At 34.0% G+C, this 25,430-nt stretch overlaps 2 protein-coding genes, 3 long non-coding RNA genes and 1 pseudogene across 5 annotated transcripts; 2 read left to right on the forward strand and 4 right to left on the reverse strand.

The window, feature by feature from the left end:
* Positions 1-74: 74 nt before the first annotated feature.
* LOC121212128 (pentatricopeptide repeat-containing protein At2g01860) lies at positions 75-1,550 on the forward strand (the record flags this gene model as incomplete). Its single annotated transcript, XM_041084334.1, has 1 exon — positions 75-1,550. A coding segment is annotated over one exon (1,396 nt), but the record flags the coding sequence as incomplete, so codon positions are not given.
* Positions 1,551-2,013: 463 nt separating this feature from the next.
* LOC121212132 (peroxisome biogenesis protein 5-like) lies at positions 2,014-8,406 on the reverse strand (annotated as a pseudogene).
* A 1,674-nt stretch (positions 8,407-10,080) lies between these two features.
* Positions 10,081-12,016, reverse strand: LOC107950346 (uncharacterized). The gene is made up of 6 exons (XR_005907335.1): positions 11,832-12,016; positions 11,559-11,716; positions 11,332-11,454; positions 11,002-11,164; positions 10,698-10,880; positions 10,081-10,418 (listed from the first exon to the last, which is right to left on the reverse strand). It is a non-coding gene; the product is annotated as an uncharacterized lncRNA (long non-coding RNA).
* Positions 12,017-12,053: 37 nt separating this feature from the next.
* Positions 12,054-25,386, reverse strand: LOC107950351 (peroxisome biogenesis protein 5-like). The gene is made up of 7 exons (XM_041084337.1): positions 25,330-25,386; positions 23,056-23,280; positions 22,033-22,117; positions 21,841-21,950; positions 21,278-21,343; positions 12,800-12,847; positions 12,054-12,667 (listed from the first exon to the last, which is right to left on the reverse strand). The coding sequence occupies exons 2-7, from the start codon at positions 23,230-23,232 to the stop codon at positions 12,581-12,583; spliced, it is 573 nt and encodes a 190-aa protein (XP_040940271.1). The 5' UTR covers positions 23,233-23,280; positions 25,330-25,386; the 3' UTR covers positions 12,054-12,580.
* On the forward strand, positions 12,987-16,664 carry LOC121212133 (uncharacterized). Its single transcript, XR_005907336.1, has 2 exons — positions 12,987-13,553; positions 16,391-16,664. It is a non-coding gene; the product is annotated as an uncharacterized lncRNA (long non-coding RNA).
* Positions 13,736-15,623, reverse strand: LOC107888618 (uncharacterized). The gene is made up of 2 exons (XR_001681423.2): positions 14,762-15,623; positions 13,736-14,660 (listed from the first exon to the last, which is right to left on the reverse strand). It is a non-coding gene; the product is annotated as an uncharacterized lncRNA (long non-coding RNA).
* Positions 25,387-25,430: the final 44 nt, after the last annotated feature.

Here is a 25,430-nt window from a genome sequence, read left to right on the forward strand (position 1 = left end):
ACTTTGAGAGGAAAACTACAACAGAGCATTTGTGTTACTAACCTGGCGCATCCCAACACAAGAATTTGCTAAAGCAAGCAACCCAAGAACCGCCGTTATCCGCGTCGCACCAAACTCCCTCCTGACTTTGGCGTTAACTTATTCTTGGAGAAACCTAGAACTGAAACCGACATGTCCACTGACACTGAACAAATAAAGTCAATTTACGGTCACAATAGTGATTCACCTGAAGAAGAAGACGACAAAGAAGATCATGTGAATATTGATCTTGCTTGGGAATCAGATGAGGTTGAAGCCATATCTTCACTTTTTCAGGGAAGAATTCCTCAAAAACCTGGAAAAGTAGGTAGAGAGAGGCCTCTTCCTGTCCCACTTCCTTACAAGCTACGGCCACTGGGATTTCCTATGCCAAAGAAACACGTTAAGAAGTCTTCTGCTGGGGTAAACTCATCTCGTGCTTCTGTATCACAACAGTTATATAAGAACCCAAGCTTTCTTATTGGCTTATCTAAAGAGATTAAAGACCTTGCTTCCGATGATGATGTGTCTGCAGTTCTCAATAAATGGGCTCCCTTTTTGCGTAACGGTTCATTATCAATCACAATTCGGGAATTGGGTCTTATGGATCTTCCACAAAGAGCTCTGCAAACTTTCTGTTGGGCTCAGAAGATGCCTCACTTGTACCCTGATGATAGGATTTTGACTTCAACTGTTGAAGTATTGGCTAGGAAGCGTGAATTAAAATTGCCCGTCAACTTGGAGAAGTTCACGAGCTCGACCAATCGTAGTCTGATTGAGGCAATGTTGAAAGGATTTGTTAAAGGTGGAAGCTTGAACCTTGCATGGAAGCTTCTTTCGGTTGTGAAGCAAAGTAAAAGAATGCTGGATCCAGGCATTTACGCAAAGCTAATATTGGAGCTTGGAAAGAATCCTGATAAACACATCCTTGTAGAGGAGTTACTGGGTGATCTTGGAGAAAGAGATAATTTGAATTTGAGTCAGCAGGACTGTACAGCGATCATGAAGGTTTGCATTAGGCATAGGAAGTTTGAGATTGTGGAGAGCTTGTTTTACTGGTTCAAGCAATCAGGGCGTGACCCCAGTGTGGTGATGTACACAACATTGCTTCATAGTCGTTATTCTGAGAACAAGTACATGGAAGCATTAGCTCTGGTTTGGGAAATGGAGGCCAGGGAATGTCTCTTGGATCTTCCTGCTTATCGTGTAGTAATAAAGCTTTTTATTGGCCTGAAGGATTTGGCAAGAGCAGTGAGATATTTTTCCAAACTCAAGGAAGCGGGTTTCTCTCCAACATATGATATGTATCGTGACTTGATTAATATGTATATGGTTGCAGGGAGGGTGGGCAAGTGTAAGGAGGTTTGTAAGGAGGCCAGTATGGCGGGTTTTTCATTAGATAAACGTACCTTGTTAAATTTGTCAAAACTTGAGAAAGACATTTTAGGTTAGTTAGGTTATGAATTTTGGTGTTAAACTGTTGATTTATTTCGCCATTCTCATGTTTATTATAAATCGGCATCTTCCTGTGATGATAACTGTTAATCTAACCCTTTTCTTTTTTGTATCATTACATCTTACAAATTTTTGCCCATCAATGTTTAAATCAAATTTAATATAACTTAATTGGGATTGTTTGTGTGCTGTTATGTATATGATTTGGAAATGGATTTTGATTGAAATATTCAGGCAATATCTAAATGCATGGCATGGTTGGAAGTAGGCGTTGTTTTATATTACGTACACCCACCACCGGCAATGGAAAACATCATTATTAGACAATGCCGAGTTGATGAGCAACATGCGAGGGACTACGTACACCAACCACCGGCCTTGTTGTGAGATCGTTGCTAAGCTCATTGGTGCTCTTTTATTTCTTTAGATCGTTCGTAGTCGTGCTATTATCAATAACAATAATCAAACATATTATTTCTTCCGTTGGTGCTGGAACTGGTTATATTGGTGTTGCTTGGGCTAACGAGGGCATGAGCAACATATATAATTACTGTATTTTTAATATTCTTCCATCAAGTACACTATAAAACAAGTCTAATTTGATTTTCTTTATTATTTTGAACTATCATGTCTATCAACTAACAACGCAAACCCATCCCAAAAAACCCTACCCAAAATACTAAAAAATAAAAACAGAACCAAAGCTGTGGCCCGAGCAAAAGAATGGATCACAAACAAGCATGCAAAAAGAGAACCCAAAGATTAAGACTTTCACAATCGAAGCAACTTACAGTGCATTTGCAAATAGGGTCAGACTGCCTCCCATCATTCCATAACCGAAACCTTGGCAAAAGTCCACTGAAAATATTAGTAGAAAAAGCATAGATTGTAGAAAGCTAAAAACAGAGATGAAAAGGAAAGAGACAAATACATATTCATCCCTGAAATCAATATCCGATGAATTAGGGGATTTCAAAAATCACAAATAACAGAAACGCCAAACAAAACTTGGGATTTCTCTCACGAAAAGCCTGTACCTAGTGTACCATCATTGTGTGTATGAAGAAAGAAAGGACAAGAAAGGAGGCTGGGAGAAAGAGAACAGGAGAGAAGGAAAATATTTGAAAACAAGGGAAAACACAGTAGTTGATAAAGAAGAAAGGAACGTTAGAAATAAGGGAAAAACAGGAGAGAATAAAGGAATAAGGAACGTGATCCATAGTTTCAAATACTGAAAGAAATAGACTTTCTCTAAAGCTGAAAATCAAAATCTCTGACAAAAGTACACAGGAAACAAACAAAAAGAATAAACAGAACGAGATCAATAGATTTGTAACACGGAACAAAACAGTGATGTCTAACCGCTAACATCTATAGTTTCTAATGATTCTCTAAAGGTGAAAACCAAAACCGTGACAAAGACACTCTGAAAACAGAAGTAAAAAGAAGAATATATCTGAAACTAAAACAGGAATGTAAAGAGCGACGGCAGGATTAACAATAAAATAGCCATGGACGAATGGAAAGACAGAGACCAGAGACCGAAAGAAAACATCTATTTTTCTAAAAAGAAAGTGGAGATGAATGAGACGGAATGAGCCAATGTTTTCAAAAATTCCAATACCATAAGCGGTTTCAACTTCTATTTGTTATAGATTTTTCACCTGTAAAAGAGAGAGAAAGGAATCCATGAATGTGTACTTCTTGCTGCTACAGGGCAAAAAAGATACAAATTAAAGAGTCATTTGTGGACAGGAAGAGTACTACATATTCCTAGGACAGATCTATCTCATTCAAGGATTTACAGGCATAGACCTCAGACCAATCGTTTACACTAATTATTGTAGAGTTTCCCAGGGAATTATTTAATTAAAGTCATTCATGTGTGCCTATTCGTTATATGAAAAGCGTTTCGATTCCTGTCATAATTGTACCATACTTCAAAAAAGTATTTCGAATTCTAAAAATATGTCCTGATGGTTGACTTAACAATTGGGATACTGGTTTCACAGTACTTAAAATCCAGCCAATCAGAGAAAGCAGTTTTTTATACACGAGACCAGTAGGCTATCTGGACAGAAAGATTAGAAAGAAAGCCAGCCGAAAAATTTAAAGCATTATCTTAAGTGAGATAAAAGGGAGAGGAAAGAAGAGACTTTAATTTGGTCAGACCAAAGACTGCAAACCTGAACCAACAACAAACCAAACCCACACAGCTAAACAAACCACACTCCAAACCAGAGATGAAAAAAGCAAAAAGCAAAAAGACAAATGTTGAAGCAAAGATTCATACCTGAAATCAGTCTACCATGAAGCAGGGGTTACAAAAATCGGAACAAATTAACGGCAGAGAAATGAACCCACTGAAATAGAAGTAAAAAAAACATTGATCTGAAAACAAAATAAAAATCAATAGGCAAAGACAGACAAAGACAAAGTTCAAGATTCATACCTCAAAATCAGTCCCCAATGAAGCAGTCGATTTCAAAAACCACAAAAAACAGTGTAGGGTGTGTTTTTTATTTTGGACTTTTGTTACCCAAAGCTAAAAAAATGAGAGTAAAGAAATTGAAAAGTGACCGAGAGAGAGAACCGGTAAAGAAATGGGAAGAGATTTGGATTGAAGAGATATATTTGAGGATTTGTTATGAAAACAGAATAAATGAGGAAGAAAAAGAAAACAAAAGAGGGAGACCAAGAAACATAGAGAGAAAGAAACGGATAATAAATGTGCATAGATTGAAGAGATATTTAATAAACGGCTAATAAATCAGTTTTGCGCCATTTTAACGGTCACTTAGTATTTTATTTTGATTCCCCCTTTAAGATATTAAAAACATTTAAGTCTCCTGTTTGACTTCCGGGAAAATGCAGGATGAACAGAATTTGCCAACTCACAGGTGAATCAGGAATTTCCCTCAATTTTCCTCGATCAGAAACCAAACAGAATAAAAAGAGATGAAGAAAAAACAAGATTTTTTTTAAAGAATCAAAATTTATACCATAAAAGAAAGGCTAGCACTACCTCAACTCACTCATTCGGAAGAAGCTACCGCTGATTCATGAATTCAAACCTTTTCTTTTCCTTTTTCGAGAGAGAGAAAGAAGCTAATGACAATGGATCTTGATTTAACGGAGAGAAACTTTGGGTTTTTATTTTATAACATAACAATATTATAATATTTTTATTTTATTTTCATCGGTAAAATAAAATATTTAGAGGGGTAGAGAAATGTAGTTCCCTTTTCATGAATGTCAAGACAATGAGAGAATAGTGAAGGATATAACAAACCTGGTTGGCGTAACTGATACCCATGTTTGCCCAAGCACGCACATAGTTTGGCTTCAAATCTAGTGCCTAAAGATCCAGACATAGACCAAAAGACTAAATTCAACAGTGCTGAAAATATGGCCACCACAGGCAAAGGGAAGTTTATCATCAAATAATTTTAAATGGACAATCTCAGTAACAGAGGCTAAACAAATCAAACTGCATATGCAAGATCTAAATGCATTAAAAAGGGCATTTTGAAAGAGATGATCAAGGGTATATGTAAAATGAGGAAGTACATAATCAAATCATCTAAATTAACAAATAGCTTCAACAAATCAAATAACTAATTACATGGAGCTTAATAGAAGAGCTAGTTTGTTTTCTAAGGTCCAACTAGGTGCAACATGTTATTTGGAGAATCTATTTAGCAGCCTAAGGTTACAAAGATGGAGCAAGTAAATAATTCATCCCTATAAGAGAGCTGTATAACACACCAATGCATCACTTTACCATCGAAAGATAAGAAAGAAGAGAAATAGAGGAAAAGATGATGCAACCCATAAGAGTTTGGCACACAGAAGATTGACATGTTGGGTTATCACATGTTTTGCATTTCTTTATGCCATCCTTTCAATTGCTCAAAAAAGTGCTTTTTTTACATCTTGCACCTCAAATGGTTCAGGTAGTTACAGCACCCTTGCCGACATTGTCAACACCTTCATAATTCATTTTTTTTATTCTGGCCTAACATGCAAAATAGTGACCAACACACCGTACAAATTGATTCTTAGTAAAATCCTAGTACTCATATATTTTGAATTTCACACATTACAGGTGCTCCAACTTAGTAAAGAGAACCCCAAAATTTTAGAATAGGAAAAATAAATTTTTAATTATAAAAAAAATAATTATGAAATTAACATATCAGGTCGTATACAGATAGGCCACCACTATTCAAGGGGGAATCATGAAGAGGCTACCTGTTGATAAGCTAATATTGCATCAGCACTCTGCACACTGTTGGCTTGTGTTGCACCAGGCTTGTTCCAAAGAGAATAATCATTAGATTTAAGTTTCAAAGCAGTTTTGAAAGATGCAATGGCCTTATCATATTCTCCCGACAAATTATACAGAACACCAAGGAAATGTGTACATCAGCATCCTCAGGAGACATCTGAGCAACTTCATTGAATAATCTAGCAACCTGTATGGCAGAAAACACTTCGATTAACACCTGAATATAACAATAACATTTCCAAAATGTAATGTTAGGGATAATCTTCTAGTAATCTTAAGGAAAATTATATCCTGTCACCGTATGTAAAACTCTAAGTCCAAAATATAATCACTGCAGCCATGGAAACTATATGCAAAAAGACACTCTTGTAATCATAGCATTCACAACATAAGCAAACTATCCCACAGTAACATTAGAGGAAGCGGCTTACACTCAAACCAAGATTGCAATATCAAGGCATTGTTCCAAAAGACAAAAACCAACCAAAAAAACAACGAATTATACCCTAGTGTACTTACATCAGCATAATACACAGAATCAGCAAGCTCCAGTGGCGCAAGAGTACCATACTTTGGGTGATGACATAACCATCCATACAGATACTTTAAAGCAACAGTCTGTTCCAATTCTGATCTTTCAAACAGTATTATTTGTTTGACACTCCAAAATTTTAATCTCATCTTGATTAAAGCGATAAGCTTTCACTAGCCATTTGTATGACTCACACCAAGAGCAAGAAGTACTTCCAGATTGGTAGGATCGGCCTCCTGAGCACGCATCATTGCTGCAATAGCCTGTACAGAGATATCTAATCAGTGAATTACATTTTGTCTACAAAGCCAAATATATGGACCCCAGTAAAGACCACATAAAACTGCAGATGCATTAATCAAGAATAACAAAAGTATAAAAAGGTCTTGCATAATCCATGTAAGTTTCAAGATTATGACAAACAGACACATTAACCATCCAAAACAATTTGCAATAAATGTGAAACATTACACTTCATAGGCTTGATATAGACATAGTTTAAGATGGAACCTTATCCATTCAAATTAATTTTAATTAAGCCAAAAAGGTTTTGACATGGTTCAAGAATAAATAGAAGCGGATGATAAGTGAAATGTAATGCACTACTAGTTCATGTGACAACAAATGATAATAGGTTAGATCCAGAACATTAGCAGCCAGGCAAAGACTGCGGCCTTAGATCTGGAACTCTGACTGAAGCCTCAGGCCACTAAGATAAACATGGTATCAATCATATTGCAGACTTCAATGTTTAAACGAAAAATAGCTCCTTCTATCCCTTTCCAGTAAAAGTCTTCATATAAAAGAAATGAACATTGCATGGTACACCAAAATGGCTATATCAAGCCAGCAAATACAACCCAAAATGCAGCGGTACAAGAAAATAGATCCTTCGTTTTCAAAAGGTTTTCTTGCTTGCTAAATCAATAGGTTGTTCTCTTTCCTAAAATATGATAGTATTCACAGGGCATTAGACATGATTCAAAATTATTTAGATTCAAGTGGAATAGAAAGGTAAATGGTCAACCTTGCCAGGCAAAGAATCATGTTGAGTATCTGTTTGTTATGGTTGAGTATTTTGAGATAGTTATATGTAGCTAACTTTGAGTATCATATTGAGATGGAAATGGTTAATATGTGTATGAGTGTGAATGTGTTGATTTGTTGAATGGATGAAAAGGAATCGGTATGTTTAAGCTAGCATAAAGTAGGATAATTTCACAATCTAGTCCTTGGATAATTTCGACAATCATGGATGAAAAGGAATCGGTATGTTTAAGCTTGGGGAATTCGTGATGCATTGTACAATAATCGACCTTGCGAACAAACCAGATTATTAGAAAACCAAAATACAATTACTACTGCTTTGACAGACAATATTATACCATATCAAATAAAAGAAATATGGGTTTCAAGTTAAACTGGCATCTAATCCTGTTTAACCCGTACATTTAACAGAATTTTAACAATTTATACAAAGGCATAATTGCTTAAACAATTTCACTAGAAATGAAGTTAGTGGTCTTAGTTGAACTTTAAGCATTATATCCATAAAAGAAATATGGGTATCAGGTTAAACTGGCATCTAATCCCCATTTATCTCAAGTTTGGGCATTAAAGAATGAATTTAAGCCATGGGAGAGTGCATAAGAACATTAAATTTGAAAAGAAAAGATATTGGGATAAGAACATTACCGTGCAATACGATGAAGGGAATAGCGTGTCTATTTCGGATAAGAATCAATGTAATAGAGAATATGAATAATAAAGTAGTTGACTGTAAAAGAGAGGCCATCGCTGGTGAAATCTTGCAGAACCAGAATTTCTTTCTTTCCCAAAGCATCCAACAAGAACAACCACACCGACATCCATAGATTTGAAAAGACGAACCGAAACAATATTTCCTAGGGCTGAAAACCCAAAATCTATGGATGAAGCAAGTGATTTCAATATCACAATCACAATAAAAAAAATTAAAAATAAAAAGCAGAAATGATTGAGAAGGAAGAGATGAAAACGGATTAGAGAGGAAAATTTTGAAGAGAAAGAGATGGTAAAGAAATGGGAAGGAAGGGGATTTGAAAATATTGATGAAAACGGGCAGAGGGGCTCTTCTCCTGCCAACGGTAACTATTGCTATTTAATACACTCATTTAATAAAGTGATAATTGAGTTATTTACTTTTCAAATTTTCATTTGATACACTTTAATATTCTCAATGTCTAAATATATTTATTTTTAAAATAATACTATTTACTATATCAAAGATATAAAGAGTTAAAAAAGGATAATTAAAATATGGTAAATTAATGATGTTAAATGTGGTTACTAACAAAGAGAAGCCTAAAATTTGAGGTGGCTCTTGGGCATTTCAAACTAAGAAATATCAATTTTTTATTACTCATATAGTTTTAATATAAATACTTTAAACTTTTCTAGCAATTCATAAATAATTTTATTGTTAGAAAAATTAATAAAATATATATCTAAAATTATAAATGAGAATATAACCTAAAATTTTAAACTATAAAGATAAATAGATATAACTGTCTATTTGAAAATAAGTGATTTTAATTTATTATTTATAAATTTTAAATTGAATTATATTATTTAATTGATGATTAGGGTTATCTACGTATTAAATTGGATTAGACTTCATAAATAACCCATATATACAGGCATAATTAAGCTTTGTAAGCCTATATTGGGTCTGAAATTTTGGGTATTTTAGTTCTATTAATTTTATTTTATTTAATATATCAGCCTGATTTATTCAAAAAAACGATGCAAGTATGACAGCTTATACTACCATGGATGAAACGAGCATATCAATGAGATTGCATTTATGGATTGGGGAAAACTATAAAATATAAGTAAAGGAGGAGGTAGAAAGCATAAAAATTTGTAGATAGAATGAAATAGTGGTGTGTCTTCTATAACCTCTAATGAAGATAATATCAATGAGAAGGCATTTCCTTCTGAACATCGTTCATGTAGTACTTCAGTATCAACTCTAGCAAGAGCCCCACCTGATCCCTAGCTTATTCCATAAATTGATACCATCACAAATACAAAACTCTAATGTGTTTCCAATGCAAGCATAAGTCAATTGATTGGACCCCAAAAATAATATAACAGCCCTTTGAGTTCATTATCTTCTTCCGCAGCCTTTTAAAAGGCTTCAACATCTCCTTCCTTCACCGTAACTGCACCATTGATCCTGGTCAACTTAATTTCTTCAACATCAATATTTACATCCCAATTTATAAATCACAATTTCTTAAAATAAAGATTCTTTTAAGTTCTATAAAACTAAGAATAAAATATGAAAATTTCCTTTACAATTTTTCTAGTTCACCCTTCTAACATTCCTTTAAACAATTTAATAATCTTATAAATGTGCTAATGGATTGTAAGAAATATACACTAAAGATTTATTAAGATTTTAGTTTTCTTTTAATAAGAGTGTTTTCTTCAAAAAAAAAAAACTCTATTTGGACTTGGAAATGTCTTCAATTATAATTATAAAAAAAAAAGATAAATGATCAACTTATTAATCACCTTTCCCTTCCCGTTTTGCTTTTTTGGAAAACCAAATTAGCCCCTCATTCTTGGTAGTGAGCATGTATTATAGATCTAGATCTAGCTGCCATTTTGTAACCAATGGCCATGTCTGAAAATTGCTTATTGAAAAAGAACAAAGTTCATGCCTGAAAAAGGGTACCATGCTATTGTCATTTACCCATATTAATAACATCAATTCAATTAGAAAAGCCCCAAAAAATTTGAGATTCCAAATTCAAGCTCATATATTGATTTGACTGTGATAATAGCTATTGATATAATATTTGATGTTTATACATTATTTTAGAAAGAAAGAAACTTGTATAGGTGCTCTCCTCTGCTGATGAAAGTTGGAAAAGTGTGGGCCATTAAACCAAGTTGCCAACTTCACAAACAAGTAAAGCCTCATAGCATAACAAGATATTGCCATCAATCTTTTTGCACTAATAAACCTCTTGGTTGATAGAAAACATTATTCACATTCATGAGGACCGATTTTCATTATTCGGTTCTGCATCATCTTCTAGATCATCCTCATCTTCATTGGGAATGTCTTAGCTGTAATCATCAAATGAACCAACAGGAAAAACGATGTCACCTTAAGAAATTTAATGGATTAATCAACGTGGACGAGGCAAAGTTAATAGCATTACGTATGATATGCACAAAGCTCAAAACATTAGGCGCATTCAACCTTGATTGAAATCAAATGATCAATTATCTATCCCATTAAACTATATGAGAGAGCATCAGCACCATATTAAAGACCAGAAGCAAAAGGCATTCCTAGATTCATGTATACTCTAGGTTTGACTGCATCACAATGAATCTAGATACCTGCAAGAACTTGCGCCATGGAAGGCATTTATCGAGTGCAAGAAATTTTGTCACTCGACCACCCTCTTCATGTTCAACAAGAGCGGTGAATTTGTAGTGCAAGTGAGCTGAAAACCAATACGATGGTCTGAGTTTTTCGAGCAGCTGAGCAGCAGGTTTGCTTCCAAGAGTTCCTTGCTGGATCTAGGAAATATGTTTCAACCAACAAGCAACCAGGAATGGTCAACAAGAAAACAGAAGACGCTTGATATGAAGATTTTCATTCTATCACATATGTCCATTTCCACCAATTGAATATAATTACCTCATCTTTGAATCTTTTTTTTTGCAGCAAACAAGTTATTGCCAGTTCCCATAATCAGTGATGCTGAGCGGCCAATCGTGTGAAAGGAAAATATCTATCAGTTCCTCTAGGTGCATGAGCTTGTGAACATCGTACTCCCGAGCATGATACACAGACCTGTTTCCTGCTCAAGGAAAAGCTAATTCATTTCAGTTTCAAAGCTTTGATTCTCCACCCTAAATAAGAATCAATATAACATATCTGACACTCGCTTGCAGTAAATATACAATCACCATTAATAGAACTCCAGAATAAACATAGAATAGACAAGTAAAAGAACTTCATACCCACCCTAAACAATAATTACGCGCATTGTAAATTCCGGAAAGTCCACTGATACGGATATTGCCAAACTTCACAACCACAGCATACCCCAAGAAGTATATAGTAGGTGCTGCCCATCCCCCATAATACCTAAAGTTTACACAGTTCAATAGCAGAAGGTAAAATTCAAGGCCTTTTCATAAAAGAATCAGAATCCCCAAGCTAGAACATATGAAGAAAAGGGGGTGACTTACGATTCCCATAAATAATTGGAAGCTTCATGATTTCCACCGATAAAAATCGTGGGGACTGGGGCAACCTCCTAACCCGAATAGTATTTCCAGAATGACTTCATCTCCTTATATTTTGGGGCCACATTAAGGCTATCCATATCTTTTTCATTCCTGACTGCCTAAGCTGCAAAAGAAAAAAAAATTAAGTTCATATAAAAAATGGGTATTTGGGAAGTGACAAAATTTCGTATAAAAACAACAAATTGGAGAAAGTGAGAGTGTAAGAGAAAGAACCTGGAAATCACCATAACAAAGGAGGAGGTCAATTTTGATGTTGCAAGTGTTTTCAATGTATGCACCCTTCCACTGCTATCTTCATCGTTTTGAATTGGACACAATACTGTGGTAGGGTTTGAGAAAAACTTAAAACCTTAGGTTTTTTTCTTAATGACTTTATCCTCTAAAGGTGAAAACAAAAAACCATGACAAAAACACACTGAAAATAGAAGTAAAAAGAAGCATATATCTGAAACTAAAACAAGAATGAAAAGGGCGACGGCAGGATTAACAATAAAAGAGCCATGGACGGATGGAAAGACAGGAGACCAGATACCGAAAGAAAATATCTGTTAAATTAAAAAAATGGAGATGAATGAGACGAAATGAGACAATGTTTTCAAAAATTCCAATACCATAAGCGGTTTCAACTTCTATTTATTATAGATTTTGCACCTGCAAAAGAGATAGAAAGGAATCCATGAATGTATACACAGGGCAAGAAAGATACTAACTAAAAACAGTTATTTATGGACAGGAAGAGTACTACATATCCCAGGAAGCAGTTTTTTATCCACGAGACCAGTAGGCTATCTGGACTGTCACATTAGAAAGAAAGACAGGTGAAAAAGTTTAAAGCATTATCTTAAGTGAGATAAAAGGGAAAGGAAAGAAGAGACTTCACTAAAACTAGAGACTTTACAAAATGAAATGGCAAAGACAAAGACAAAGTACAAGTGATGATTCACACCTGAAAGCAGAGAATTTCAAAAAATCACATAAACCAGAAACGGCAGAGAAAACCTAGTGTAGCGTCTTTCTGTGTTTTTTTTTTGGCATTCGGTTATGCAAAACTAGAAAAAAAATGAGGAAGAAATTCAAAACAGACAGAGAGAGAGAGAGGGAGTCGACGAATAAATGGGGTGCTATGGATAGAAGAGATAGATTTGAGGATTCAAATTTTGAATAATGGGAAGGAAACTGACCTTTGATCGGAGGTAAGACGCCGGAAGGTGTTGATGGCGCGGCAGTGTCTGGGGTTTGTTACGAAAGGACAAGAAAGGAAGGGAAAGAGAATAAAGAAAACGAAAGAGAGGATTAACAGAGATCAAAGAATGGAAAAACAACAGAGAATAAGGGTCTGTTTGATTGAATGAATTGATTTTCCGGAAAATCATTTCCAACTTTTTCAGCGTTTGATTGGCGGAAAATATTTTTCATTTGTAAAATGAACTCCAAAACAAGGGAAAATGGGTTACATTTTAGGGTCTGTTTGATAAGGGGAAATGATTTTCCGGAAATGGTTTTCCCCATTTTCCGGTGTTTGATTGGAGGAAAATGATTTCCTTTTGGAAAATCAATTCCAAAACACGGGAAAATCAACCCTATATTTCCGGAAAATGTCTTACCCCTTAGAAATCGGTAAGACATTTTCCACAGCTCATCTTCTCACCGTTGAAACCATTTCCATAGCTCCTCATCATCTCTGCCTCATCTCCTCTGCTATTGTTGCTAATTTTACTGTATCCACAACATTATTATTTTGTTTTACTGCCGACAGTCTTCCCTAACCCTATCTCCCCTCCTCCATTTTTTTTCCCAAATCCAAAATCAAGGCATCAAGCTACCTCCGTCCTCCATCGATCCACCTCCGGTCTACCTCCGGTCCTCCACCCAGTTCCAGTTCCAGAAAATCAAGGGTTTGTTTATTCCCGAATCGCCAACAAATTCGTATTTAAGGTAAACTCTTTGTTTACTCGTTGATGTTCATAATTTGTCTGTTTAGCATCACTTGTTTGTTTAGCTGGTTTAGCTTCTTTGCTAAATGTTTGATTTATCAGTGATTTATTTGATTCATTATTGCATTTGATTATGGTAACTTATTTTAGATTTCTGGGTTTGATTTCACGTCTTTGATGATGCTTCGGTTCTATTCAGCGTTGTTTAATTCATTTTGAGTTTGTTATTAAAAAGAAAAAGAAATGATTGCTTTTCTTGGCATTATTATTGATTTTGGGTAGGATTTTCTTTTTATCTTTTGGGTTTGCATGGATGTGATTCAGATTGGATCGAATAAGGCCAGAAGATTAGTATTTTGGGTCTAACTGATTGTTCGTGTTCTGAATTTCATTTTGGAGGTTCGGTTTTTCTTTTTGGGTTTCTTGTTTTGGAAAATCAATAAAAAAGGAGCAACAATGGGATTGCTAAAGGTTCGGTTAGGTAATTAGTGTTTCATGTAGGAGTGAGTTTCATTGTTAGAATTGATTGGATCATACTATGTGGAGAGCAGTAGAAATTGTTTTATAATAGATTCTATAAAGCTCCTAATCTGATAAGAGCCAACACTCCTATTTCGATGAGGACTACCATCTGAGCGAACTATATTAGAAACTTTAAAATTCTAGCAAATGAGTACTCAGAAAATATTCTGCAACTTCAACTTAAAAGACATGTGAAATGGTGATTTAAAGGGGAAAAAATAACTAAAAATGACTACTCAAATCCCACTCTCTAAAGTGATAAAATTCTTTATAATAATGCCTACTTAAGCACCCAACCTAGCATGCTTCTAAAGGATGGTAGAGGTAGCTGCCAGTGTTTGAGAGACCTAGTTGTCACATTTTTCTGTTGATCCCAATGGCTCTGTTTATCGGTCAAATAATGCTGTTATTTATGCCACCTCAAACCAACTACAAAATCCAAGACAAAAACCATTATTTATGCCAACCCAGAAGAACAATATGACATGTTAGCAAGATCCATAAACAGAATTCCCACTGGGGGTGATGCCTTTAAATATGGAATGATAGGGGGTGTATAAACCAATTCTTATCCCAGAATTTTCTCCTGCCAAAAAATGAAACAGAATTATTCAACTCCCAGAATCTTTACTTCAGAGAACAAAATGTCCTTACTAATGCATCTTACAGTCTAGAAGAGAAAAGTACCTTACAGAAAATTTATGTGATATTATTGAGGAGTTTTAGGTGACTCAAAATCACTAGATTCCCTCACAAAGCATCTTCAAAGCTGTGATGTTCAAATAATTGATGTTCAAAATCACTATATTCTGTACAGTAGGAGGGTAGCATAGAAAAATTTGGCTTCAAATAATTGATGTTCAAATAAATTGATTTTTTTCTTAAAGAACAAGAAAAGGTGAAAATTTTGACAAAAAATAGGTAATGTTCTAAAGAAGCAACAGTTTGGTGGTGAGGCTAAAAGCAGAAAGTCCAAAGCTCAGCTCAATGCGTCAGAAAGGCCTGGTAGACTTGGCTTTGGAACGTATAATTCAGTATAATTTTCCCAGCCCTTCACTTCCAATTTATATGGTGATCATCCGTCCCCTCCCTCCGACAAACAATCCGAATTTTCTTCTCATTAGCTTATTGATTTTTCTCTGAATCCAGTTCTTTGGTAGCCCGTACTGAGACCCTTCAGTCACCAAGCATATGCTTCAGTTGAATACAACTGAGGGACAGTCATCGCCACTTAATTGTCTATTGTCTGAGGGGCTATTCAAGCAATCTGAACAATTTCTAGGAGGTTCCTTCTCTCTATTAGCTTTAAGCATTGCATAATCTTTCTCCAACACCTTGGTCTTCCAACGAGCACGTCGGTTTTGGAACCAAATAGCCACTTGCCTTGGCTGTAACCTCAATTCTTCAGCTAACTTCACTTTTCTCTCTGGTTCTAACTTGTTTCCCACATTGAAATTCTTCTCTAAAGCCTTAACTTGATGCATAGATAAACACATTTTCTTCTCTGTTGCTTGACCACCTTCTTCTAAGCATTCTTCTTCATCTAAACCATCTAACATAGCCTGGAATTCCTTGCTATAAATTTGGTGCTTCTTTGAACTCTTCTCCTCTGCATAATTAACTGAATTAAACACATCGAATTTGGGTTAAAGAAACATGAAATAAAGGTGGGAATTAAAGAAAAATAAATGAATAAAGGTTGTTTTTGGAAAACTAAATTATAAATATATTAGAGTTTCATTTTTTATGTATTTTTCCTCCATTGGGTTAGTATGTTTTGACACTAATATAATTCTACAGATTGAATTATATGTAGATACTGCTTACGGCTTTTGGATATTTTATATAATAATTGCCTTTAAAAATAAGTTAATTCAAATAAGTTAATTCTTTTTAAAGAAACTAATCATAAATTATGAATAAGTATTTTTCTTTTTACTTCCATTCACACGAGCGAAGTTCACATGTTTTTAGCTCATAATTCTACAGATTATTGTTAATATGGTAATGAGAGTTGTTGAGGATGATTAAATATTATATCAGGAATTATGGATGAAATGTTGGAGTTTTTAATTAATATCGATATAAATTTAATTATTATAGAAGTGAAAAGATAAAAACATGTGATGTTGTCTTTAATTATACAAGTTGGATGTAATTGTGTTAAAATAAACGGTTGAAGATGACCCAATTTTTGTATGTTTATTGATTTGGATTTTGATTATGTTTATTGATGATGGCAAGACTGATGTTGTCTTAGCTTCTATTTTTTATTGCTCCTAACGGTTCTAATTTCTTTGTATGCTTGACCTCCAGCTGTATAGTTCTTGCTGTCCTAGCCTCTACCTCAGCATTCGTACTCGTGTTGGTGGCCTTGGTCGATATTTTCATAAGAGGTTTGTGGTGTGCTTGATTTATGATAAGCCTTCTAATATGCATTTGTGGTTGTTATAATTCGGTTCAAGTGAATTAAATGGTTGTTGGATGTGTTTGGGTATGGTTTATTATTGATTTACATTTTTTCTGTAATTTGTTGGGAAATGGCAGTGATGAGCTGTTATATTTATGATAAGACTGATATTTTTGTTAATTATGTCCGAAATTTTAACTGTATATATAGCAATTGTAGCAGTGCAGTTAAACATTATTTATAACATTGTCAAATTTATAATTTAAAAAATTATAAAAAATAGAAATAAATTTTTTTTATAACATTGTCAAATTTATAATTTAAAAAAATTATAAAAAATAGAAATAAAAAAAATTTATAACATTGTCAAATTTTTTTGTTTATATTGAAATAAAAAAAGAAAACACACTTGATAGCAATTGAAGTATTTAAAACTCTTTTATATTTTAAAAAAAGAGGCATCAACATTTATAGCTTTTGGGCAATATATTTTAAGTCATGGTAACTTTATAAAAACATATTATTAACTATGATCAATATATAACAAATACATGAAAGATATTTTAAGTCATGGTAACTTTAATACATGATCAATATATTTAAAACTCTTTAAATACATGAAACATATTATAATTTAAAACTCTTTATAAATACATGATCAATATATGTATGTATTGGTAACTTAATAATATATAACAAACTCTTGCACCAATTGAAGTATTGTATTAACTATGATCAATATTTAAGTGCTACTTTAAAAAATTATTATTGGGCAATTATAATTAGCTTGATATGTATGTATGCACTTTTTTAGTCATGGTAACTTTATGTGATCTTATGAAAATCTTGCATCTTTTGTAGTAGTGATCATATATTTGTGTGGCATTATTTTGTGTAGATGGATCGTAATCAAAATCAAATGGCAATTGCCGGAGTTGTGGCTTCAGTTTTAGCTTTTGGGGCTCTTTGGATTAAAAAATTAGAAACTAGGAAGGAAATTGCTTCTCGCCCTCGTGTGAATCGAGATTATGAAAGAGAAAACTATATTAATAGTATTTTATATAGTGGTGACCAGCATTGCATTGATATAATAAGGATGAGACCGATCGCCTTTTTTAATTTATGTGATATTCTTAGTACGAATAATTTGTTACAATCGTCTAAATCTGTCGATATTAGGGAGCAAGTAGTTATATTTTTACATATAATTGGTCATAATGTAAGGTTTCGAGTGATTGGATCTAGATATTATAGATCAATTCAGACAGTTCACCATTACTTTAGGGTTGTATTGAGAGCTATTTTGAAATTGTATAGACTAGTTATTAGATTACCTGATGAGTCAACTCCTAGTGAAATTAGAAACAATCCAAGGTTTTATCCTTATTTTAAAGATTGTATTGGAGCATTAGATGGAACTCATATTCGTGCATCGGTTCCACTTAGCATGCAAGGAAGATTTCGTAGCCGTAAAGGGGGGACGACACAAAATGTATTGGCTGCCATTACATTTGATTTGAAATTTGCCTATGTTCTAGCTGGTTGGGAAGGTAGTGCACATGATTCTCGTATTTTAAGTGATGCACTTTCACGCCCAAGAGGATTAAGAATTCCAGAAGGTAATATTTATCACAAATAGTTCCAGTAAGCTCATAGTTTATCAGTATTAATTACGTATTGTAAAATTGTAGGTAAATATTATCTTGCTGATGCTGGATATGGCATCCGAATTGGATGTATTACCCCATATCGTGGTGTTCGATATCATTTAAAAGAGTTTGGTGCTGAAGAGCCTGAAAATGCAAAGGAACTCTTTAATCTTCGACATTCATCATTACGGATCACTGTTGAACGTGTTTTTGGGATTTTGAAGAAACGGTTTCGTGTATTAGATGCTGAACCATTTTGGAATTTTCAAACTCAAGTAGATATAGTTTTGGCTTGTTGTATAATTCATAATCATATAATTGGAGTTGATCCTAGTGATTTACTTAATCAAGGATTATACGATGAGTCTGAGTTTGATTCGATAATACAAACTCTCTCGGAGCGAGAAGAAAGACAAGAAGCAAGAGAATGGTCTGCTAAGAGAGATGAGATTGCAGAAACTATGTGGACTGATTATATGGCTAGAAATATTAGGTAGATTTAGGGCTTAGGGTTATTATTTCTATGTTATGTATGTTTTAGACTGATGTTTTTTTTTGTAAATGTTGGTTGGATAATAACATTGTCAAATTTTAGATTGTTGGATTTTGATATATGTCTTGAATTTGTTAGATATTGATTATGTTTTAACATTGTTGGATATTGAATTGATTATTATGTTTTAAGCTTGTTGGATATTGAAATTATTGACAATGACAATTATTATGTAGAATGGGTAAGGGCAACAAAGAAGGGACCTCCAAGCAATTCAGGTGGACAAAATCGATGGAACATGTTTTCCTTGAAATTCTAGCAGAGGAGGCTCGAAAAGGAAATAAGCCTTCTAATACTTTCAAATCAGTTTCTATTAATCGAGTTGCTGACGCCATTTCTTCTAGATTCCAAGTCCAATGCGATACGAAGCACGTGGAAAATCATTTGAGGACAGTAAAAAACCAGTGGCAGATTATATGCAAAATTCGAGGTGAAAGTGGTTTTGGATGGGATGATAACATGAAAATGATCACATGTGATAGAGCAACATACGATGCAACAGTGATGGTAATATATGTATATATATGTTAAGTATATTTCAATTGTTTTTTACTTGTTATTCTAATTGTGTATAATATCCAACAGACACACAAGAAGTATGAACCATTTTTGAATAAAAGCATTGATCATTATGATGAAATGGCTGTGGTTGTTGGCAAAGATATGGCAACAGGGAGTTTTGCTAGAACATTTGCTGACATAGATTTGGATGATGGTAATGAAGATTCAATGCCTGTAGACTGCGACAATGAAGAGGCTGAAGAGGTAAGAACAAATGTATCTTCATCTGGCACATCCAAACGTAAAAGAAAAAGTGGTCAAGAAAGTCTCGTTGATGAACAAATTAAATTTGTGGGTGAGCAACTTGGCGAAATTGCTAATGCTTTGAAACAATTTACTGCCGACAAGACAGCACAGCTTTACGAACAAGTGATGTCGATGGAGGAAGAAGGATTTGATGATGAATTCTTGTGTTCTGTGTGTGATTATCTAGGGAGTCATGAATCAGAGGCCAAAATGTTTTTAGTTAAAAATAAGAAGCATAGAAAAATTTAGCTTCAAAAATTTTCTCAGGGTTGAAGATATTGATACTTTTATGTGGTGTAATATTATGCACTTGGACAATGTTGTTATTATGTGGTGTACTACTAATTATGTATTTGGATAATATTATTTCTAGTACTCATTATGGTTTCGAAGCAATTTATAATTATTCAATATTCTTACTAGTACTCATTGTGGATAATATTTTTTCAATTTATAACGATCAATATTGTAGCTTATTATTGAGTATTATTATAAATAAATCATTGCAATATATGTAAAAACAATTTAAAATATAAAAAATTATTAATATATATTAATATATGTAAAAAATAACTTTTCCGGAAAATATTTTCAGGAAATCTGTCAAACAGCGGAAAATATTTTACACAGATTCAATCAAACACCAGAAAATATTTTCCAGTAAGTCATTTTACAGAAAAGTAAAACATTTTCCAGAAATCATTTTACGGAAAACATTTTACTGCCAATCAAACAGACCCTTAGGGAAAATGTCTTACTCTTTCAATTTCCGTAAGACATTTTCCGTGCTCTCCTCTCTATCCCCTCCTTCATTCCTTCCTTCATTTCCAGTAGAAAATTGCTTCTATTTATCGATTTTCCAGTAACTTATTTTTTTAATTATTCAATACTTGTTTTTTTAATACAATTACAAATAATTTATTTGATATTAATTTTTTTCAATTTATAACGATTAATATTGTGGCTTAATAATTGAGTATTATTATAAATAAATCATTGAAATATATGTAAAACAATTTAAAATATAAAAATTTATTAATATATATCAATATATGTAAAAACAATTTTTTCGAAAAATATTTCCAGGAAATCTGCCAAATAGCCGAAAATATTTTACACAGATTCAATCAAACACCAGAAAATATTTTCCAGTAAATCATTTTACAAAAAAGTAAAACATTTTCCCGAAATTATTTTACGGAAAATATTTTACTGGCAATCAAACAGACCCTAAAAGTGGAAATAAATTAAGGAAAATAAATTTAAAGAGGTGGATGAATAGGTGAAGAAATGGGGAAGCTATGAACGGAAGAGAGAGAACTTACTTTTCTAAATCCCCATGTGACAACGGTAACATTTATGGTAATTAATACTTTATTTAAATTACTTTTTTTTTTGAGGAATTAAAGACAAAGAAGGTAAAGAAACTTAGGAAAAAAAGTGGGGAATCGGGATATACCGAGAATGGGATATACCCAGGCCGGGATATACCAATATGGGTTTCATTTTAGACCATAAAAATCTATTACTGACCAATTAAATAAGCTTTCATCTTTCCATCGAGATTAGTGTTATTTCGAACGAATTATTTTTCCAAAATATGTTGATACCTATATATTGAAAACAAGGTGATTTAATTTCTGACCACATACCCATAAATTTTCATTTAGAAGGATTGACCATCTCAAAAATATGCAAAAGGAAATGAAGACATAAAGAAAGAAATGCAGTTCCCTTTTCATGAATGTCAAGACAATGAGAGAACAGTGAAGGATATAACAAACCAGGTTGGCGTAACTGATACCCATGTTTGCCCAAGCACGCACATAGTTTGGCTTCAAATCTAGTGCCTAAAGATCCAGACATACACCAAAAGACTAAATTCAATAGTGCTGAAAATATGGCCACCACAGGCAAAGGGAAGTTTATCATCAAATAATTTTAAATGGACAATCTCAGTAACAGAGGCTAAACAAATCAAACTGCATATGCAAGATCTGAATGCATTAAAAAAGGCATTTTGAAAGAGATGATCAAGGGTATATGTAAATTAAAAAATAGCTTCAACAAATCAAATAACTAATTACATGGAGCTTAATAGAAGAGCTAGTTTGTCTTCTAAGGTCCAACTAGGTGAAACATGTTATTTGGAGAATCTTTTTAGCAGCCTAAGGTTACAAAGATGGAGCAAGTAAATAATTCAACCCTATAAGAGAGCTGTATAACTATCCCACAATAACACTAGAGGAAGCGGCTTACACTCAAACCAAGATTGCAATATCAAGGCATTGTTCCAAAAGACAAAAACCAACCAAAAAAACAACGAATTATACCCTAGTGTACTTACATCAGCATAATACAAAGAATTAGCAAGCTCCGGTGGCGCAAGAGTACCATACTTTGGGTGATGACGTAACCATCCATACAGATACTTTAAAGCAGCAGTCTGTTCCAATTCTGAACTTTTCAAACAGTATTATTTGTTTGACACTCCAAAATTTTAATCTCATCTTGATTAAAGGGATAAGCATTCACTAACCATTTGTATGACTCACACCAAGAGCAAGAAGTACTTCCAAATTGGTAGGATCGGCCTCCTGAGCACGCATCATTGCTGCAATAGCCTGTACAGAGATATCTAATCAGTGAATTACATTTTTTCTACAAAGTCAAATATATGGACCCCAGTAAAAACCACATAAAACTGCAGATGCATTAATCAAGAATAACATAAGTATAAAAAGATCCAGCATAATCCATGTAAGTCACAAGATAATGACAAGCAGACACATTAATCATCCAAAACAATTTGCAATAAATGTGAAACATTACACTTCATAGGCTTGATATAGACATAGTTTAAGATGGAACCTTATCCATTCAAATTAATTTTAATTAAGCCAAAAAGGTTTTGACATGGTTCAAGAATAAATAGAAGCGGATGATAAGTGAAATGTAATGCACTACTAGTTCATGAGACAACAAATGATAATAGGTTAGATCCAGAACATTAGCAGCCAGGCAAAGACTGCGGCCTTAGATCTGGAACTCTGACTGAAGCCTCAAGCCACTAAGATAAACGTAATACCAATCATATTACAAACTTCAATGTTTAAACGAAAAATAGCTCCTTCTATCCCTTTCCACTAGAAGTTTTCATATACAAGAAATGAACATTGCATGGTACACCAACATGGCTATATCAAGCCAGCAAATAAAACACAAAATGTAGCAGTACAAGAAAATAGATCCTTTGTGTTCAAAAGGTTTTCTTGCTTGCTTAATCAATAGGTTGTTCTGTTATCTAAAATATGATGGTATTCACAGGGCATTAGACAAGATTAAAAATGATTTAGATTTAGGTGGAATAGAAAGGTAAATGGTCAACCTTGCCAGGCAAAGAATCGTAACCAAAGATGCTGAACAGATGGCTGAACTAGACAAGCAGTCACATCTCTTAATAGAAATTCTTGTAGTATTAAAGAACACAAAAACAATGTCTTTTGGTGTAATAATACACATGAACTATCCAACTCTGACAAACTAGAGCAAAGTGGATTACCTGCTGGTCATCATCATTTTCAGCATGGGTTATTCCTAGCAATCTCCAACCTTCAGCATTCTCAGGATTTTTCATAACTTCAGCCTCTAGGGCAAGCATTGCTTCACTCAAAAGTCCTTTCCTGAATAGCTCTTGACCTTCTTTTAAAGGATTTTGATGACCAACATATGGATTCATATCAGAAAATACATAGACACCCCTTGAAGCGTCCGACCGCTGAGGAACCTACAAGTTTTCACAACCAAAACAATCATGTAGAATTAAGAGAGGTTATAAAGTGAACTTCTTCAAGGCTACCACACTTACTCATCATATGAATGTGCCCAGTTATCAGATGAACTATCTCCCAAAGCCTCCTCACCAACTTGACGATCAAATTCTTCTGCCCAGTCATCAACATGCAACTTTGAGAATGCATTGACCCATTGATCATCGACACACTCTTGTTGCAATCTTTCAGCACCAAATTCATTGGCCCAATGGTCAGGTCCACGGAAAACCTATTAACCATCAAGTCAAGAACATTTAATGAAACGAAGAAAATTAGAATATTTCAAATAAGAATAAGAGCTTCGCACGGTTTAAGAGTCTCAAAATCATACATAACATGCAGAATCATTAGTTGCACTTTGTATCCTGAATAAGCAAATCAAAAGACCCTAGTTGTTCTCATACAGTAGCAAACTCCTCAGCCCATTGATCAGGTTGAAGAAAATCAAAGAACCACCAACCAGAGTAGCAGATTCTGTATAATAAGAACTTCTATACAAATTACAATGTTTTTAGCTGGTTCAATACCAAACAGAGATATACAATTACAAGAATCATCAGTGACAGTTTATCTTCTAACTTATTATAATCAATAAGCTCTCACTGCTCAATTTAGCAGCAAACTCCATTACCCATTGGTTTGGCCCATAGAAATACTAAGAACCACCAAAACAGTGAGTAGCATATTTTATAAATAACAAATATAGATAATCTCATATAAGATTTACAGGTTTAGTTGATTTAAAAGTTCAACTGAAGATGTAATAATACAGAATCATTAGTCATTCACACTTTATTTGCTAAATTATAGTAGATATATAGATAATAGCACTAACCAAACCATCATTATCATTTGGGACATTCTCCAATCATCAAAACTAGTTTCAACCACCTAGGGTTGGTGAATGAGATTACTACCTAAGGTCAGTGATGTTAGTTCCATTTTAGTCTACATAGGCAAGGCAGAAGAAAAGGAGGAGGAAACTGCTAAAAGGAATTCATGACTGATTATCAGGACATATTAATATATAAGCTTCTTTACCTTCCACAAGATCTCTACTTGCCTCATAATGAGCAAATTCATCAGCCCAAGAAGCACCTCCATTGTACTGTTGCTGATATTCTGTTGCCCAGTTCTCTGATGCTGGTTTGACCTGATTATCATCAATGATAAGTTCACCTCGACTCATCTTGGATACAAATTGAAGAAATTTTGAATTCTGCATGCCCCAAAACATACAGCACATAAGTGCATATATTAACTCATGCATAGTAACGATGATATCATTAAGAGCTATCTTGACACATTGCAAGTATTTAGCCAACCAGTTTTAAATAACCCGAAACTTAGGATCACTGTTTTGAGAGAGTGTATGGGCAAGCATCCTAGTCTGCTGAATTGCAGCCAAACTTTCTATATTTCCCCCTCTCATTTGATCTACAGATGTTAACTGAGCTTGTTCCTGTATGTTTAGCTCATTAATTGTGTTATGCAAGAAAAGCAGGCTAAAAGGTAACATGCATGCAAAGACTACTCAAAGCATGAGATAGTAACAGAAAGAAAAGGAAAGATAAAGCCAATTTGGAAGGTATATCCATCTGCAATTGCACAAGGAGTTAGATAGCTCCCTGGTAAAAACACATTAGCATGTCCTTTCAAATTTGCACATGATGCATTGGTAGAGAAACCTACATATCAAATAAAGCACTGAAAACATACACTGATAGAAATGAACGGGTGACTCAAACGTGAAAATAAGATTGAAGATAATTTCAAGAGACATACAAAAATATTGCTAAATTCCTGTTGCAAACGTGCAGAGCATGGAGGTCATAGATGCAGGTGATTATCAGCTTCACATTAAGCGAGCTTATTTGGGTTGCCTAAATCAGTTGTCCGGCAAAAGAAATTTAGGACACTTACTGCTGGGATAACACTTGCCGACAGCAGAAATTGTAGAGAGAGATTGTAGAAAATTTACTTCAGATTGTAGAGAGAGATACCTTGGGTTAATATGAATGGCCGACGTCCTAAAAAGAGAAACCTTTAGAGAAAATATTATTACTAAACAGACCTGGTAATATTGTACATGACACAAGAAAAA

This window comes from Gossypium hirsutum, chromosome A13, assembly GCF_007990345.1.
Source record: "Gossypium hirsutum isolate 1008001.06 chromosome A13, Gossypium_hirsutum_v2.1, whole genome shotgun sequence".
Classification (NCBI taxonomy): domain Eukaryota; kingdom Viridiplantae; phylum Streptophyta; class Magnoliopsida; order Malvales; family Malvaceae; genus Gossypium; species Gossypium hirsutum.

What these genes read in the sequence shown, in the direction of transcription:
- LOC107950351 (XM_041084337.1), bottom strand. Translation starts at nt 23,232, where the DNA reads ATGAATCCATATGTTGGTCATCAAAATCCTTTAAAAGAAGGTCAAGAG. An exon ending in ATTCTTTGTATTATGCTGAT is followed by an intron (nt 21,344 to 21,840) that starts GTAAGTACACTA and finishes CTGGATCTTTAG; the next exon opens with GCACTAGATTTGAAGCCAAA. An exon ending in CGTCTTACCTCCGATCAAAG is followed by an intron (nt 12,668 to 12,799) that starts GTCAGTTTCCTT and finishes TTTTTTTTCTAG; the next exon opens with TTTTGCATAACCGAATGCCA.